Source organism: Seriola lalandi, unplaced genomic scaffold (genome assembly GCF_002814215.2).
Source record: "Seriola lalandi dorsalis isolate HSWRI2012SDOR001 ecotype SW California unplaced genomic scaffold, Sedor1 jcf7180002054971, whole genome shotgun sequence".
Lineage (NCBI taxonomy): Eukaryota > Metazoa > Chordata > Actinopteri > Carangiformes > Carangidae > Seriola > Seriola lalandi.
In genome coordinates this window covers 1,091,295-1,107,753 of record NW_019525522.1, presented here as the reverse complement: position 1 = coordinate 1,107,753, position 16,459 = coordinate 1,091,295, and the positions used below count along the sequence as shown (strand labels likewise).

At 41.5% G+C, this 16,459-nt stretch overlaps 2 protein-coding genes across 3 annotated transcripts in view; one reads left to right on the top strand and one right to left on the bottom strand.

Annotated features, from left to right (window-relative positions):
• The first annotated feature begins 691 nt into the window (after positions 1-691).
• cnot7 (CCR4-NOT transcription complex, subunit 7) lies at positions 692-6,680 on the top strand. Its single transcript, XM_023395964.2, has 7 exons — positions 692-856; positions 1,586-1,709; positions 1,805-1,998; positions 2,337-2,498; positions 3,651-3,795; positions 3,951-4,061; positions 5,136-6,680. The coding sequence occupies exons 2-7, from the start codon at positions 1,593-1,595 to the stop codon at positions 5,265-5,267; spliced, it is 861 nt and encodes a 286-aa protein (XP_023251732.1). The 5' UTR covers positions 692-856; positions 1,586-1,592; the 3' UTR covers positions 5,268-6,680.
• A 254-nt stretch (positions 6,681-6,934) lies between these two features.
• zdhhc2 (zDHHC palmitoyltransferase 2) overlaps positions 6,935-16,459 on the bottom strand; it is an 11,664-nt gene continuing 2,139 nt past the window's right edge. Inside the window, exons 2-13 of one of the 2 annotated variants that reach the window (XR_015436454.1) lie at positions 14,953-14,979; positions 14,381-14,475; positions 13,526-13,646; positions 13,275-13,344; positions 13,132-13,164; positions 12,015-12,135; positions 11,548-11,680; positions 10,873-10,999; positions 8,939-9,031; positions 8,562-8,672; positions 8,374-8,449; positions 6,935-8,293 (exon numbers count right to left, since the gene is read on the bottom strand). Coding sequence is in view for 1 of the 2 variants with exons in the window: in XM_023395962.2 (XP_023251730.1) it covers positions 8,409-8,449; positions 8,562-8,677; positions 8,939-9,031; positions 10,873-10,999; positions 11,548-11,680; positions 12,015-12,135; positions 13,132-13,164; positions 13,275-13,344; positions 13,526-13,646; positions 14,381-14,475; positions 14,953-14,979 (977 nt within the window). In the remaining variant the exon portion in view is untranslated. Of the gene's footprint in view, positions 8,294-8,373; positions 8,450-8,561; positions 8,678-8,938; positions 9,032-10,872; positions 11,000-11,547; positions 11,681-12,014; positions 12,136-13,131; positions 13,165-13,274; positions 13,345-13,525; positions 13,647-14,380; positions 14,476-14,952; positions 14,980-16,459 lie in introns of both variants that reach the window. The other variant, XM_023395962.2, reaches the window with a different exon arrangement.

The window sequence follows — 16,459 nt, the reverse complement described above, 5'->3', positions numbered from 1 at the left end:
TTCATCATACATAAGCCCTGGTACAAGAGATGTGCAACTGTGTCAAACAGTTTGTGTCTGAACAACTGCAAGCAGACAGCTTCATTTATTAACATGCATGAATAGACCTCTACCAGCTTCTATGACATTATCAAGTTTAGTCAGCAGCAACAGAAGATGTCCCTCATTAGACCTCCAATCCCTGTTGTTGATGTACATCTGGCCAGCTGTACTGGCCATGAGCCAGACCCTAAAGCCCTGCCAGCACCGGTGATGCTGTTCTGTGTCTCACCCAGCTGTCTGCTTTCATTTATTATCTGTGAGCAAGGAGAAGTTTACTTTGAGGACCTTTACTTTGTGTCTTTTTTGTTTGTTTGTTTGTTTTAGTCTTTCTAAACTGTATGAGTGTTCAAGAAAAGTCAAAACTAAAACTGCAAGAAAAGGCAAATTATTATGTGTGTACAACAATATAAGTGCAATGGGCAAAAGGAAATTGATGGGGAACTTACAGAAATACCAGGTCCAAGTTTAAAGGTGTAATCACTTTTGTTTGGACACAAAATGAACACATTTTCTAAGAATAAACTGGAATTTGTTTTTTTCTTTTTTAAGTTATTAAAGCAGGTGCTGTGAACAAATAGGACGTAGGTCATACGGCCATAAGCATACATACATACGTACATGACGTTTCAGTTTTACGTGATGACGTCGTGTTGTAGGCTCAGCTATGATGGCAGCCGTAGGTTGACATCGATACAATACTGAATATAAACTATTTAAAAGTTAGCGGAACAGCCCCGACACAATAACGTAGAACAAAGTAACAGTTTTCAGATAGTACACGCTTCAAACACACACCCGCCCGGTTTGGGGAACGGTGAGTTGACCTGGCTACAGCAGCTTTGCAGTATCTAAGTGGCGCCGAGTGTGTGTGTGTATATAAATATATGTAGGCTATGTATGTGTATGTGTGGGTGCGTGTGTGTGTGATGCTAGTTATTCGTCTCTTTCACGTTTTGCACACACTCCTCTTTATCTGACGAGGCAGCTGTCTGCTTCAGAAGTGCGTTGAAACTGTGCACAGCCTCCGACCTGAGAGCCTCCACTGTCCTGCTCATGTTAACCGGCGCTAAGCCCGTAGCCTGCTAACTGCTACAGGTAACCTAGCTAGCCCAAAGTGCTGCTGAAAACTGCCTGCGACGAGCCTGTGTGAACAACAGCCAGCTAAGCACGTCCTGCATGTCTTGCATCGTCAGCTGCTGCTGTTCCCACTGTCTGTCTGTGTTTATGTAACTTGTGAATTTAGCAGTTAATGTGAAGTGTCCCAGCTGAAGGAGGCACAAGCAGCTCTTAGATTGAATTAGCTCCCCCTGTGTTGAGACTGACACTGAGATATCTGTGCATTTAATATTATAACGTTATATCTTGTCAATGGTTTGTCAGCACTTCTTGGATATCTGGGGGTCATGTGTTCAATGCCTTTGTGCTGCCACCTTTTATTATCAGGTCTGTCACAGGTCAGTGTGTACAGGGCCAGGTCTATGAAGCTACTGTCTTCTTGAAGTTTCTGTATTTCTGTCTGTCTTTTTCCTTTTGCATGGTAAAGTGGCACTATGCCCGCAGCTACTGTGGATCACAGCCAAAGAATATGTGAGGTTTGGGCCAACAACCTGGAGGAGGAGCTGAAGAGGATCCGACATGTCATTCGAAAATACAACTACATTGCTATGGTTAGTGGTGCTCTTAGGGACACACACAAAAAAACCACAGACACTTCCCTTTTTGATAGATTTCCACTGTGCAAAATAAATTCTTCATCTTGCAGGACACAGAGTTTCCAGGTGTAGTAGCCAGACCAATCGGAGAGTTCAGAAGCAACGCGGACTATCAGTACCAGTTACTGCGCTGCAATGTGGATTTGCTCAAGATAATCCAGCTGGGCCTCACGTTTATGAACGAACAAGGGGAATACCCTCCAGGAACATCAACATGGCAGTTCAATTTTAAGTTTAACCTCACGTAAGATGATCTTCCTGTCTGTTTAACCCAGGTCATTTATGTTTCATTCAAATGCATCCAGAATTTTAACCTGACTTTAGTAGCATTTGCATTTAACAGGAAGCGGTTTTGGTGACACAAGGACTATATAGTCGCGTAGTAAACCAGAATTTGCATAATTAACATTAATGGTCCAGGTACTAGCTTTGAGAAGAGCATCTCAGCTATTTCAAATGCATACACTAACAAAACACAAGCCAGTATTTAAAACTCACAAAATTGTCCTGACTGCTATCATCCCTCCCTGACTGTCTTGTGTTTGCTATAATAATAGTGTGATGTGTGTTGTGTGTCATCAGAGAGGATATGTATGCACAGGACTCCATTGAGCTCCTGACCACTTCAGGGATTCAGTTCAAGAAGCATGAGGACGAAGGCATCGAGACGCTATACTTTGCAGAGCTGCTGATGACATCAGGAGTGGTGCTCTGCGATGGGGTCAAGTGGCTGTCTTTTCACAGGTATTCTGCTTTTGCAGTTATTTGCGATACTGTGAACGGCTGCATAGCAACAGGAGTCATACTCATTCTGCACATAATATTCAGAAAAATCAGACAATTTACAGAAATGGCAAATTGTCTGTCTCATAACTTATTTTCTTCTTTAGCCAGTTACTTAATAAACAAACCATTATCAGACAGTTTGTACTTATCAGAAACACAATGTGTTAATTATAGTATCATTGACCGTGTCTGCTCATCACCTTATACATAATGCACAGTATCTTTTATCCAAACCGTCCATATTATCTGTGTTTTGAGTTTGAAACCAATGCAGTGCATGAATGCAAGTTTTATTTGTTTTTGTTTGTTTGTTTTTTTTGTGTTGTTGTAAGATGTTACGCAGAACTAGGATTGTTTTGCTACAAACATGTTAAAACTAGAAAATATCTTGTTAAAATTTACCATTATATTTGCTGTTCAAGTGTAATTATTGGTGACGAGGCAACTTTTTACCCTTATTTTCTACAACCTGCTGCTTAACATCTTCATTTTGTACTCAGTTTCCCACTTGTGTCTCCATGGCAAACTGAGGCTAAAGATAACCAGGCTTTGGATATTAAACAAAGCTTAGGTTTGAAACATCACTGTCATCTTGTTCAGGTATTGAGAACACACTTTTACAAACAGGCTTTAATGTCATTATTATTTATGTTCTTTGTATTTTTGTTGCGTCTGTTTATGTTATATTATTTATTTAATTTATCCTGCTTTTTTTATTGCTGTCTTGTGAATTCAGTGTTAATCTTATTGGACAGTGGGTCTGTTGTGATTGAGCTGAGCATCCTGATAATCTTATTTCAGTTCCTATTAGCCACTGATTAGTAGGACACTTGTTTAATCCACATCCAATATCACGTGATAATTTCTGGGATAATTCAGTTGCTTTGTGTAGTTATTTGCCCTTGTGTAGTGTCCCATCTGTAGTGGTCTTGTATACTTGACTTGAGGAGAACGGATACAGGCATGACAAAAAGAAAACCAGTCAAGTTGTCCTTAGTTATCTTTGTCATGGCAAATTGGAAGGGACTGAATCTCTGGAAGCCTGATGCTGCGTGCTCTTTATAAGACTGTTGAAAGGTGTGCATGTGTTTGTGTGTACGTGTGTTGCAGCGGCTATGACTTTGGATACCTGATCAAGATTCTGTCCAACGCTAACCTGCCTGAGGAGGAGGTGGACTTTTTCGAGATTCTTCGTTTGTACTTTCCAGTCATTTATGATGTCAAGTACCTCATGAAGAGCTGTAAAAACCTGAAGGTACTTTGATAAATATTACAGCAGGTAGCACAGAGTAGTACCGCCCGTTTTAGTAATTGAAAGATTCACACCTTGATCTCTTTTGAGTGTGGCCCTCAGGTTTTACTTTGACTAGGAGCATGGTCTTGAGTGATTGACAAGTGTTTCATTTTCAGGGCGGGCTGCAGGAAGTAGCTGAACAGCTGGAGCTGGAGAGGATTGGACCACAGCATCAGGCCGGCTCCGACTCTTTACTCACAGGCATGGCTTTCTTCAAGATGAGAGAGGTAGGCTTCTGGAGTCAGTGAAAGGAGTGATGTTATATTAGTTTAGTGAAACTCAAATCTCACAAAGTCAGCCCAAAGTACTGCTTACACCCCTTTCATACACCTAAGGGTGCTTGTTCAGACATGGTCTCATGTCTGAACAAGCACATCCTGGTCACTTTTACGTGCGATACTAGATTTGACTTAGTTACATCTCTGATCAGTGTCAGTGCAGCACAAGTCTGAACTGAATGCCATCAGATTAGGCTAGAGAGAGAAATGTGCATCTGGTGCTGCCTTCTGAAGTCACTTTGATTAGTTTGTTACCTCAGCCATCGCCTCTTATGCACAGGATGAGTTTAATAACTACAAAACACTGAGAAAAGCTCTGAACCAATTTTAAATTGATTCTCAACATCTCTCTCTCTCTCTCTCACTCTCTCTCTCTCTCTCTCTCTCTCTCTCTCTCTCTCTCTCTCTCTCTCTCTCCCTCTGTATCTCTCTGTATCTCTGTATCTCCCTCTGTCACACATGCGCACACTCACTCGCACTGTCTGCCAAACATAAAAATTCTGTTACTTCTGAATTAGACTGAAGAAATCAGTTCGAAAAAAATTACTTTAACTATTCTGGTAATGAATCATTTATTATTATTGTTCTGTCGTTCCATTAATTGATTGATAGAATAATTGTTGGAGCCACAGAAGGTTGACAAATAAACTAGTCACTTGCCTCTCTTATGGTCTTTACCTCAAATTTTCAATTTTGTAAAAAACATGTTTCTCTGAAACATGTACATTTCTCACAACGCTAATCTTGTGAACTCTGAGCTCCTGATATTTGTTTTTTGCAGAGCTAATGAAATAAAAAAGGCAAACAAAAGAATAACTGTTGAAAAGTGGAAATAATGCTACCCTCGCCACTGTGCAAGTCTTTGAATAGCGTAACTAAACACTGTAGAGTAGAGAAACACATCAAGAGGGTGCTCTCCCAAGCTTAAGACCCGTTCCAGAGAATTAAACTTGTGGTTTTAAAGATAAACTTACAATGTATTTAATAATTTAAACATTTTCTTTAAAAAAATATTTCCTACAGATGTTCTTTGAGGATCATATCGACGATGCAAAGTACTGTGGTCACTTGTACGGGCTCGGCTCCGGCTCTGCCTACGTCCAGAACGGAACGGGAAACGCTTACGAAGAGGAGGCTAACAAACAGCAGTCGTGACATCACTCTGAGCCTCTGCCATCCTGCAGTTCACATCCACAATCAGTGCGGCGCTGAGGCCAAGCTTCGACAGCTGGATGACAATAATAATGGAAGAACATGAAACACATACACATCGTTTAGCAAGCTGTTTCCCATAGGCTCTGCCCACCTTAGACAACTGAGTATGATGGTCAAAAAAAAAAAAAAACCACAGCTGCCCTCACACACGCCACTGGTGCGTGTGTGTGAGTTTAGTCTTTTATTCCTCCGAGGCAGCGTAGACAGTCTGGTTGGTTCAGTTTCATTTAACATGCTTGAAAAGATGGGGTTTTAGTTTTCCTAAAATGTTCTGTAGAAACGTTTTGCACTTTAAAGCTCTAACCTGATTTTATATGGAAAGCTGAAAATGTTTCTGGTGTCTTTCTCCTCTTTGTTGCCTTCTCTATGTTCCCATTTTACATTGCGAACATGTAAATCTTTACTATCACAACAACTGCTCTCACCACGCTCAGCCTTAATATTAGCTGCATTCTTTTAAACTTTAATTTATTGTGCTGGTTATCTGACATTGAAGACGCTCCATTCAATACTGACACCTCATGTCAGTACGCTCTTCCTCGATCGCTTGACATCTAGTCTGATAATGAGAAAGGGAGCTCTCAGTGAGTGTGTTTACATGCACTTTAAAAGTCATTGACGTATTTTTCATTTGTTCATAAAATAAATAATGTTTATAATAACCTAAATAAACTCTAATCCCCCTGTGAGAAGGCTTTAACTAACAAGCTGGTGTATTGTGCTTGTAGATGGGACGCTGAAACGCGTGAGCACCATTTCCTCCGTGTTATTAGTTGCTGTTTTCCTGTTTGTATTCATGAAAATGCTCAGAATAGTTGCATTAAGGATATTTACAGTATGTACCGGGATGCATACGAATGATTTTCATCGGGGGAGTGTTTAGTATTCGTGCATGTAAACATCCTCATTGACACAAGCACACATCAACGTATGAACACGGATGTATCGCCTCTCAACATGGTTTTACACTTGATTTTGACAAAATTCACCAGAACTCAAAAAACAATTATAAAGTATTGAGAAAAAAAAAAAAACATTAGCCTGCTTTCGGACGTGCTGAGGCCGCCCTGAACTACTCTGTTGAGAGTAAAATTTCATTTTTAATTGAAGTTAAGGATTTGAAGAGTTTTAGTGTTGTAATAAAAGAAGGAAAAAAACTTTTACTCATTGGGGGAAAACTAACATTGTTTTTTAAACATGTATCTTTTCTCTCCAGTGCAGTTCATTTCACTTGTAGTTCTGGCCTTTGAATGACACTTTTTTTTGTATTGCTTTCCAGATTCATGCTGCCTAGAACAGTCGCATGTACTAAAACGTTTGAATAAATGCTGTGTTGTTGAATAGTATCCTGAACTTCCATAGGTGTGTGTTGAAGTGTAGGTTCATGACTTATTAACCTCCCTCAGCGTCAGAAACCGATAACTGAAACAATTTTCTTTCTGCAGCACATCTCTCTCACTGTAAAGGAGTAAAAGAAGAATATGCAATATAAAAGAGGATTGTTTTTAGATTATTTTGTAAATAAAGGCTTGAAACTTTTCTACCATAAAATGCTCCTGACCGTTACATCTCTTCAATGGCTCTTTAAAGAACTGACTGCGAACACATGAAGATGAGCTCGTTTTATTCTTTTAAGGCATCACAACTGTACAGTACATTGCCTCACACATCCATATTGTCTCTTGAGTCGTACAGACAGAAGAATAGAAAAATATAAATTGACACTGACTGTCACCATGAAGCTTTTTTTGAAACAAGCATACATTCTTTAATTTTCAGTGATGTTTTTTTTTTTTTTTTTAGTAATTTCCAGCCCGAGACGAGAACAGACAGAATCCTCAGAAGGTGAAAATAGATTTGACTTTCTTTTTTTTTTGCTCTGCAGTACATCCACAACATCAGGTTGTGAGTTATAAAAACACTCAACAGCTCAACAGTATCTGCTTTTTGATGGTGGAGCAGATCTGCGGCAGCGTCACACGGAGGCTTGTTTTTGCTGGCGGCCAGTGAGCCGGCCCTCCGGAGACAAACACTCAGGAAGCTTTTTGGCCGGCAGTTTGACGTGTACTGTAGGCTACCATACAGCAGGTTAGATATTTGGCAGGGGGGTGGGGGGGGGGGCACACGCTGTTGCAGCACAGAGCAGCACCAGCTTCCAGGTGTTTTAGTGTGACAGCAACATCCTCACTCATGCTATAACGAGTCAGAAGAGCCCTTATTCAAAAATGTAATTACTAATGACTACACTTTTTTGTTTGTTTGTTTTCAAGCAAAGGGGGAGGACATCTTGTGGTACAGTTCACTACAACAAGGTGTGTTTGTGTTGACATCCTGAGATGAGAGCATGCATCATCCACAACACTCAAGATGGTGGGTGGAAAACCTGCCCTCGCCCCCTCCACCCCCCCCACCCCCCTCCAACAACAAAAACTTCACTAAGAAGAAAAAAAGAAAAGACTAAAGGAATGTCATTTACATCACATTAACACCACCACTAATTTATACTTAATGTGCAAATGTTTGGCAAACTCATAACAGCATCTACTAATGTGCTAAGCTATGAAAATAACATAAAATAGATCATTCTGAGAGTTTCTGTAACATACGACAGCAGCTCAGATTGATTTACCAGTATACAAAGTGCAAAACTTCCCCTCTCCCACTGCTGCTCTGTGCTTATTCATATAGAAACAAAAGAAAATGTGATTGTTGGAATGCAATTTTCATTTTAATCCACTTGTTCTGGAGCCCAAATACTGTCAGGTAGCAGCAGATAATGTTTCGTGATCACAAAAAGGATGATACTGGTGATAGTGATTATTGATTTTTCTCTGGTTTGTATGTGATATCAGTCATGTAAACCTCTCAGAAGAAGGGTCGCAACATGGAAAACAACGAATATCGATCAGGTCACCACCACGTCACGTTCTGATAGGCACAAACACTGCGGAGGGGGCAGCAGAGACCTGCGAGAGGAAACACATAGAGACAGGTGTTCATTTTAAATCTTGACATGTGGAGGATTTCCCTGTGACTGTAAACGTACTTTTCTGGGTAGTAGGTGCCAACTTTCAACTCTGGTTATGCCTCATTTTCTATGGTCATCCCTGGGTTGCTGGCACCTAAACAAACACACAGGTGGAATAAAAATCTGTCATTGAAGTCATAGAATATGAATAATTTATTTTCTGGAGGTTATGAAACCAAACAGCACAGGAAAAAACATTATCTTACCTTTCTTGTCTTTGTCTGCTGCATTGTCACTCTCTGTCCAGGAGGGGGTGCTGGTGAGCAGCCGGCTCTGACTCTCTCTCAGAGGCTTGGAGGGGAACTGGCGGCCCTCTGCTGCACTGGAAACACACAAACACCCATGAGGAGGCATGTAGCCAGGAACCCTGGGCCCACCCTCCTTCTTTGAATAAAATAATGCTAAATACTGTCCTCCTATGATCTGAATCATTAATTTAAAACTGCAAAACGGCCATAACAGCTTCAAGGTGATTTTCCTGCATCATTAAACCTACAGGTTAATAAACCATTAGGGGCTGACTTGTGACTTGTGACTTGTGACTTGTGCAGACGCTGCTGTTTTTTGGGTTTTTTTTACTCACCCCTTGTTGGCAGGGTTGGAGCCAGTGGGTGAGGAGGGCTGCTCAGGGTCCAGATTCACCAGACAGGATGGGAACGAGCAACCTTCACCTAAGCTGGAGAGCCAGGAAAGGAAAGGAGGAAGTGCAGCTTGATGTTTGAATGACGATTTGGAAATGAATTTCGTTCAGTTTAGGTGAGATTATAAACATCAGTAGAATTATAAGTCATGGATCTAACTTTATGTATGTGGAAATGATGGATGATGACTGTATGGATGTTAAAACGTCTATGCAGATTTTGCTGAGCAGCTACCACTGTGGCCACTGTTACCTGTGGTAACGTTAAATTCTAAAACCTTGTCTGACTCAGTAATGTACAGTATGTTACAGCCTGCAGCTATATTTACCTAAGATGAGGTAACATCAACGTCACTGTTTCTAGAGAAAAAGTGCTTTGCAAAACAACATACGAAAATAACTGTCCATTAGTTTTTTTGTTTTTGGAGAATAAATAAATAAGGAGGCTACATAGTGATTAGTTGCTGCAGATATTTTTCGGGTATCTAGTTACAGCTGAATCTCAAGTTTGTTTCTCAAAAACATGATTTTGTTTTTATATAATACTGTGAGTAATTACCAGGAAGTTGCATATCCACAATATTATTCTTTCTATCAGCATGAATTACTAATTTAGCAAATCTGGAGCTTCTGCATTAATTGACAGTTTTGATGATGTTGTTTACTGGTGCTGACGCTCTCTGGTCTCCTTCAGGACTTTCCCGTCTTCTGAACCATTTTGTTTCAGTGTAAGCGTCACTAATCCCCGAGCTGAAGAGCGGCTGCTTTCATTCAACACTTCCTTTTCATCCAGAGTTAGATCATGTTGAAATGTGACTGAATGTCTTTGTTTGAACTAGAGTGTGTGATTACCATGGGCACTGATGCTGATTAGCATGACATTTGGGTGACTTTATCATTAGTCTGAAAACTCATTGTCCTTATAGAGTTGCAGTTATAGATGCAATGAAAACACACTACGGTAGTATATAATGTAAAAGGTGTGCGTGTCATCGTGATGACCTTACGGAGAGTAGATGAGTAATAGCCACTATTTTTTCTGTGTTAAGATGCTGTGTTATGAATACAATGGCGTTGAATGGCCTTCAATAGACATGAATTCATTATATGACTCACAATATATTATATTTAACATAATGAAATTATTCACAGTGAAAAAGAAAATTGATGTAATATAAATATAGTAGAAGTCTATGGGATTATTTCTGACTATTATCTACTAAGAAAATCCTAAAGTCTGACAGTTATCTATAAAAACAATATCATAGTACCCATCTTCAAAGAATCATGCACAATGTTTTTTTGTTTTTAGGAATACCTCATTAAATATAAGTACTTAAATATAAGTATTTTCAAAACAATAAGTATGTGATGAGTAGAATTACTGTGTAGTATTCACATCCATTCATCTGTCTAGTAATGCAATTCTTTAGACAATATTTATACTTTTAAACAGGCGACAATTAAACTGTTCCTGAACATACCCGCTGAGACCTTTGAAGTCTGGTTGACGCACAGTGACGCACAGTGACAGTCCTGCCAATCTGAGATGCACGTGATCCAAATCTTAGCATCTCAACAGGTTACAAGTTGGATTTAACGTTCACTGTTTTTTGTTTTTTTTTGCACAGCTGGATGTCTTAGCCACACAGAGCCACCGCCTCAAGTGTTTGACCCGACTGTGCTTCAGACACTGTGGCTCCTAAACTGATTAATTATTTCTTAAATCATAGACTTACTTTATTGTTGTTGTTGTTGTTGTTGTTGTTGTTGTTTTAGTTTGCCCACCTTAAATCTTATGTTGTTTCTAATAATACCTCATGTCATGGTTACTTCTACAGTTTTCTTTTTGAACACCTTTGACATTTTGACCTCACCTGGAGAAAATGGGAACAGGCCAGTATTTCACTTCATCACCGAAGACCTGGCGGAAGTTCTTACTGACGCCCAGACTGAAACCGTTCTTGTCTGTGCCGTGACGAAAGACCGGGGCGCGTACAGCCTCTGAGAGGACACACACGGAGGAGAAGAGGAATAAATACAAGTTCGACTTTAAACAGCAGCTCAGTCAGTAAAACAGATCAACACACGAACTCGAATGAAACAGCGCTTTGTTGTGCGGGAAAAGCAGTTCTCAGGCTGTTCCACCAGGTGTGACTCCTCTTCCTACCAGTGTCTGTTACTAAGCTGCTTACTGCTCTGAGCCTTGTGTCTTTGCATTACACTGTAACATACTCCTCTGGATAATCCACTTCCTCAACGCACAGAGACAAAGTGTGCCAGTGTGCACACATAATGAGAAACGGCTCCGTCTGATATCAGCCCACAGAGGCTCATCAAATCACTGCGCTGATGAGGATGGTGACTGACGGTGGGAAAAAATGCACTGACACATCCTTCATCATTAGTGCACAGACGACACTGTGTAAACCACGAGCAGACTGGAATCAGATACTCGGGATAGAGAAAAGATGAGAGGGAGCTGCTGTTTAAATACTGCAGCTACTGAGAGAACACGCACACACACGATGGGTATGAAGGACGCCACCTACCGAGAGTGGATCTGTTCTTGCAGACGAGCCAGCAGTGATAGGTGAAAAGAGAGGCGAGGCTGACGGAGAACATGGAGGCCGAAAAGAAGAGGAACAGGATGTGGAACTTCGCCTGAGTGTCTGGGAGGCCGTTCTGAGGGGGAAACAACACATCAACACCGCTACACAAGCACAGAGTGGACACTGAAATCAACTGAAGCGGGTGAAATCTGGGTACTGAGAGTTTTCTACTCCACTAATCTAGAGGTTTCTATTTCAGTGCCACTAACTAACCGGCTGGTTCATACCAGGTATTCTCTCAGACGGAAATGTGCTCTACCTCCGGCCTTGTGAAGAAAATCAAACACCACACATGTAACACAGGAATCATGTTGTCCATTAAGAGTTCATTAGAGATATTCTGTGCTGACACAACAGTTTCTAAAGAGGCTGAAAAGTTGATATTGTAGCAGACAATTTATATTTACCGTCCAAAATTTAATGAAGTATTGAAGATCTGTCGCAGTTATAAAAAGGCAGTAAAGTAGCGAATATGCCAGGAACAGCATGAAATACTTGTAGTTGGAGAATCCCACACAGTTGTTCACCCTGCAGAAAGAACAACAGGAACACTGAGGATGAGTTGGTGGCTGAGCTGTTACAAAATCAAAATGTCGCTGTTGTTCATTTTATCTGCTGAAGTGAAGTATATTGTATGTCTTCCCTCTTTAACTTTACCCCATGTCTGTTTTTACTTGTGTAACTAACCACACGTTTGAATCAGAGCTCATCCTCAGCTTTTCTTAGTAACATTTCGACACAACGCAGGTCTTCCATGTGTAAATTTGCCTGATTCCAGTTTGCATGAACATTTTAATTGTATTCACGTTGACTTTTTAGTTTTGTGGATGTGAACACAACTACCCTCAGCATTTCCAGCCTGTTTTAGTCTGAAAAACACGTAAACGCAACCACTGGGCTGCAGAGCTGAACTAGAAAAACCTTCAATCAGCAGGTTTGTTTCATTTCCATTCAGTTACAGAGTATTGTAGTATTGTATGTTACATTTTGTTCCAGATGGAAAAGGACATGTTCATATCAGGCATTTCAGACAGAAAGCAAATCCTGGAACCTAATGCTTTATGATCCAATGGAAAGTTTGCATTCGCTTTGCAGCTGATTCTCATTTTCAGTCATTTTTATTCCTGGTTCCTCTCAAGTTTGAAAACCAGACATTGTTCAATATGGAAAAGAGATTCGACAAACCAATTATATTTAGTAAAAACTGCACAGACTCAGATTTATTTTTGTCTCAAAATCTATCATCTGGCTGGACGAGAGGTTAAATGTCCAGTAAGCAAGCTATTATTTGTGCATCCACATGACGCCTGTTTACAAGCCCTGTTGACGTGAATGTGACCGGGCAGTGTGAAAATAAAGAAAATAACACCTTTCCCCATGAAACCTGAATTCTTTTGTGCCTTAATAAATTTATATAATTACACACCATGTACATGGTGTGTAATTATACCATGTACATGCCAGTGTCACTGATCTTTGTTTTAAATCCTATTGCCTGTTTAATAAAAGAGTGTCACTACGCACCAGGGGCAGTGGTGATCCATCTTCAGGATGCATCTGTAACACAGCAGGGTCAGACATCAGTGTAATTGAATCTTACTCCGTCTGCCAGAATTCAATATATCGTGTGGTCTTTTCTCTATAGGTGCATGAGCAGAGAGCCGTACTTATCACAAACTGAACAATGGTGACATCGATCAGGCTTCAGCAGCTGGCAGCGGTCACAGAAACGGATTGCTGAGGAGACACAGCCAATTCAGTCACACAGCCGTCAGCAGCAGCAGCAGCAGCCTCTCCTAACACCTGACCACAGACTATCAAGGTGACGGGGGTGAAACGAGCTCTGAGAGCTGCATGTCAGTCTAGTCTGCGCCTGTTGTTCTGCATCGGCAGCAGCGTGTGCCGTACTGTACTGTACCTCCAGAGTTGGTGCGCGTGTAGATGGGCAGATCCTTGGCTATCCTCCTCAGGATCTCCTGCTGAGACTCTCCCCGATCTTCACGCTCCAGCAGCTCCTTGTCAGAGTAGGACAGGTGGAACTATGTAGGGCATAACACAGAGGGAAAGACAAACAACACCTGTGAATTACCTGTGAGCAGTGCAGTTTATTTATAATGACTCATATCTTTAAATGTGTCAAAACACTCAAATATTTTGTCAGATGAGCTACAAGCTATGGGAGTGTCAGTGATGCAGCCATGTCTGTTATGAAGCTGCAGCTTCGTAGGCGGTGAATGGTATCTTTGTTTCTTCCATTTGTTTTGGCTCCTTCTGCCCCAGCAGGCAAATGGGGGCAAAGCAACACAGAGCCGTGATATTACTTTCAGCCACTCAAGCGACTTATGATGAACACTGGAAACAAATAACTCTGATGATAGCAAACACTACAGCCCCCACGAAATTTGACTTTTATTACAATCTCAAAACCTCCAGTGATCCGGCGATCACGTCTCATGCAGCAGAGCGTTCATATGAGGTGATTATTGTCTGCATGTGCGCTTCTCACTGACGGAAACTGAATTGCAGAGGTGGCTTTTCCTCCGAGCGTCCTCTCCGAGATGCATGCATGTGTGTGTTCACCCTGCAGAGCCGGAGTGCTGTGGTCAGGATCAGAGCCATTAGAGTGCAGCTCCAGGCACTTCCACTGGAAAGTATTATTAGTCTAAATGCAGCGTTCAATCACCCAGGGAGGCTGTAACCTACATCTGCACTTCCCACCATGCCTCATCATGCTGGCCGACTGTAACGCTGCATTGTAATCAGACACACTCACCTCCTTCAGGGGGTTCATGGGCTTGGTGAAGATGGTTTGCCAGTACGCCCACACAAACATGATGAAAATGGCATGGTACACCAGCAAGTACACGACTGAAAGCAGAAAAAAAACACAAACAAGTCGTCGCCATCGTCTTCTCTTAGCAGTGGTGCGAATTTAACCATTTATCCAAGGTTTGCGGCTTCATTAAATATCAATAATATTGGTGTGATTTTATTTCTTTGACCGTGGTGATAGAGGAAGAGGCAAAAGATCACCAGCGTCAGAAGGATTCATCCATAAGTGTTTGTACAAACTTCATAAAAATGAAAGATGGACGTCTTTCTCTCTCACTGTAAAAGCCTTTAAACATTTAACTGAGGTAATGAAAAAAATCCTGAGGACACACTTCCAGCTGACACAGGCTGATTGTGGTGTTTTGAAGGCAGCTGCCTCTGCGCAGACTGAAGGCTGCTGAACCTCCTCTGGCCTGAAACTCTGCTCGGCACTTGACAGATACGGAGCAGCTGGAGACACTTTAAAGTTTAAATGATTCCTCTTGATGTTAAACAGAATTATAAAACACTTACCCTTTTGTCCCGTGTCTTCGATGGACTCTGAAAAATGAAAAGAGACAGTCATGCCTGTGTTGAATTAAAGAAGTGGAAACACTGTGGAGAGGGTGAGGATATTTCCAAAAAAGTGTTATTTTTATTTTAAATCTTTCGCACAGGGAGCACCTCCATGTGGTGGAGGTTTTTTGGGTTTTTTTTTTCATGATACACGTTTGACTGACAGACTGTCTGAATTCAATTTAGCAAGAGTGAAAAATGCTGACTCCGTAAACCTCTAATCCCAGAGTCCAATACCACACCATTCACAAAATCAATACACAGCATGCTCCCAGTCAGACAGTTCGACTCATTGTTCCTCTCATATAGATAAGCATTACTGTGCATTGACAAAAGGAAAACAACAGGAACATCCTGCACAGTTTGTGTGTGTGTGTGTGTGTGTGTGTGTGTGTGTGTGAATGCTGACAGCTGCAACCGCTCCCGCAGAGGGGGCCGGGGCGAAGCTGCTGATCATCAGCACCCACATAGTTGATGAGCACCCCCAAAAAACCTGCACACAACACACACACCTAAAGACCTGGACTCAAACATAAAAAGAGACAAGTGGAGATCTGTTGGAGGATCAGATAACACTGCTCTCTATTGGTCCTGATATCTAAGCAATGATTAGCTGAGCAGAATCATCCATCTTCAGCAATTAGGCTGTAAAGCAACACACAAACACTACACACACACACACACACACACACACACACACACACACACACACACACACACATGCACGCTGCAGGAACTGAGGAAAGGTGAGCCAATGAGCTGAATTGAGGCGTGCTGCCAAAAATTGTGTGCGCGCCACCTTGCCAGCATAAAAACACCAGTCTGACAGTGAAGCACGAGTGTGTGTGTGTGTGTGTGTCTGTGTGTGACTAAGGACATGTGCAAGGATGTATATTCATGTGTCTATGAAAGTATGATTGTCTCTGCCATACATCAGCTTCTCCTTTTTTCTCTTTGCTTTCTTGCCAAAATTAAGTAAATGTCCAACAACACAAGAAGCCAAACACCTCCTGATTTCACAGCTTTAACAACCTTGGCTGAAAGAGGAGCGACTGTTCAAAGGCTGATGCTTTAAAAAAAAGTGGGTCAACCACAGATTGCTTGGGGTGAATTATGTAAGCCAGACAATGGGATTAACTGAGCTGCTGAAAGAGAGGTGTCAGCTGACGATACTTTCCCACAACTGTCCCTGTGTCTGTCCGTGGAGCACATGCCGGCCTTGAGCAACCACTGTCCTGCCCTGCTGCAGTTGTTTTCATCTGTCCGTCCCATCTGACTCGAGAGAATCACAATTTCCTTCTTGTTCTGCAGGATGCAAAACAAGAAGGTTGAAAAAAACCCCACATCAAACAGTGATGTTGCTTTTTTGCTGTAATCAAAATATCTCATGGATGGCAGCAGACACATGCTGTCCTGTAATTCTAGGAGAGGTTCATCCTGGGACAGATGCTGTGCCGGCCTCTCT

Coding starts and splice junctions, on each gene's coding strand:
- cnot7 (XM_023395964.2), top strand. CDS start 1,593: ATGCCCGCAGCTACTGTGGATCACAGCCAAAGAATATGTGAGGTTTGG. Junction 1,710..1,804: donor AATACAACTACATTGCTATG/GTTAGTGGTGCT, acceptor TTCATCTTGCAG/GACACAGAGTTTCCAGGTGT. Junction 1,999..2,336: donor AATTTTAAGTTTAACCTCAC/GTAAGATGATCT, acceptor GTGTGTCATCAG/AGAGGATATGTATGCACAGG.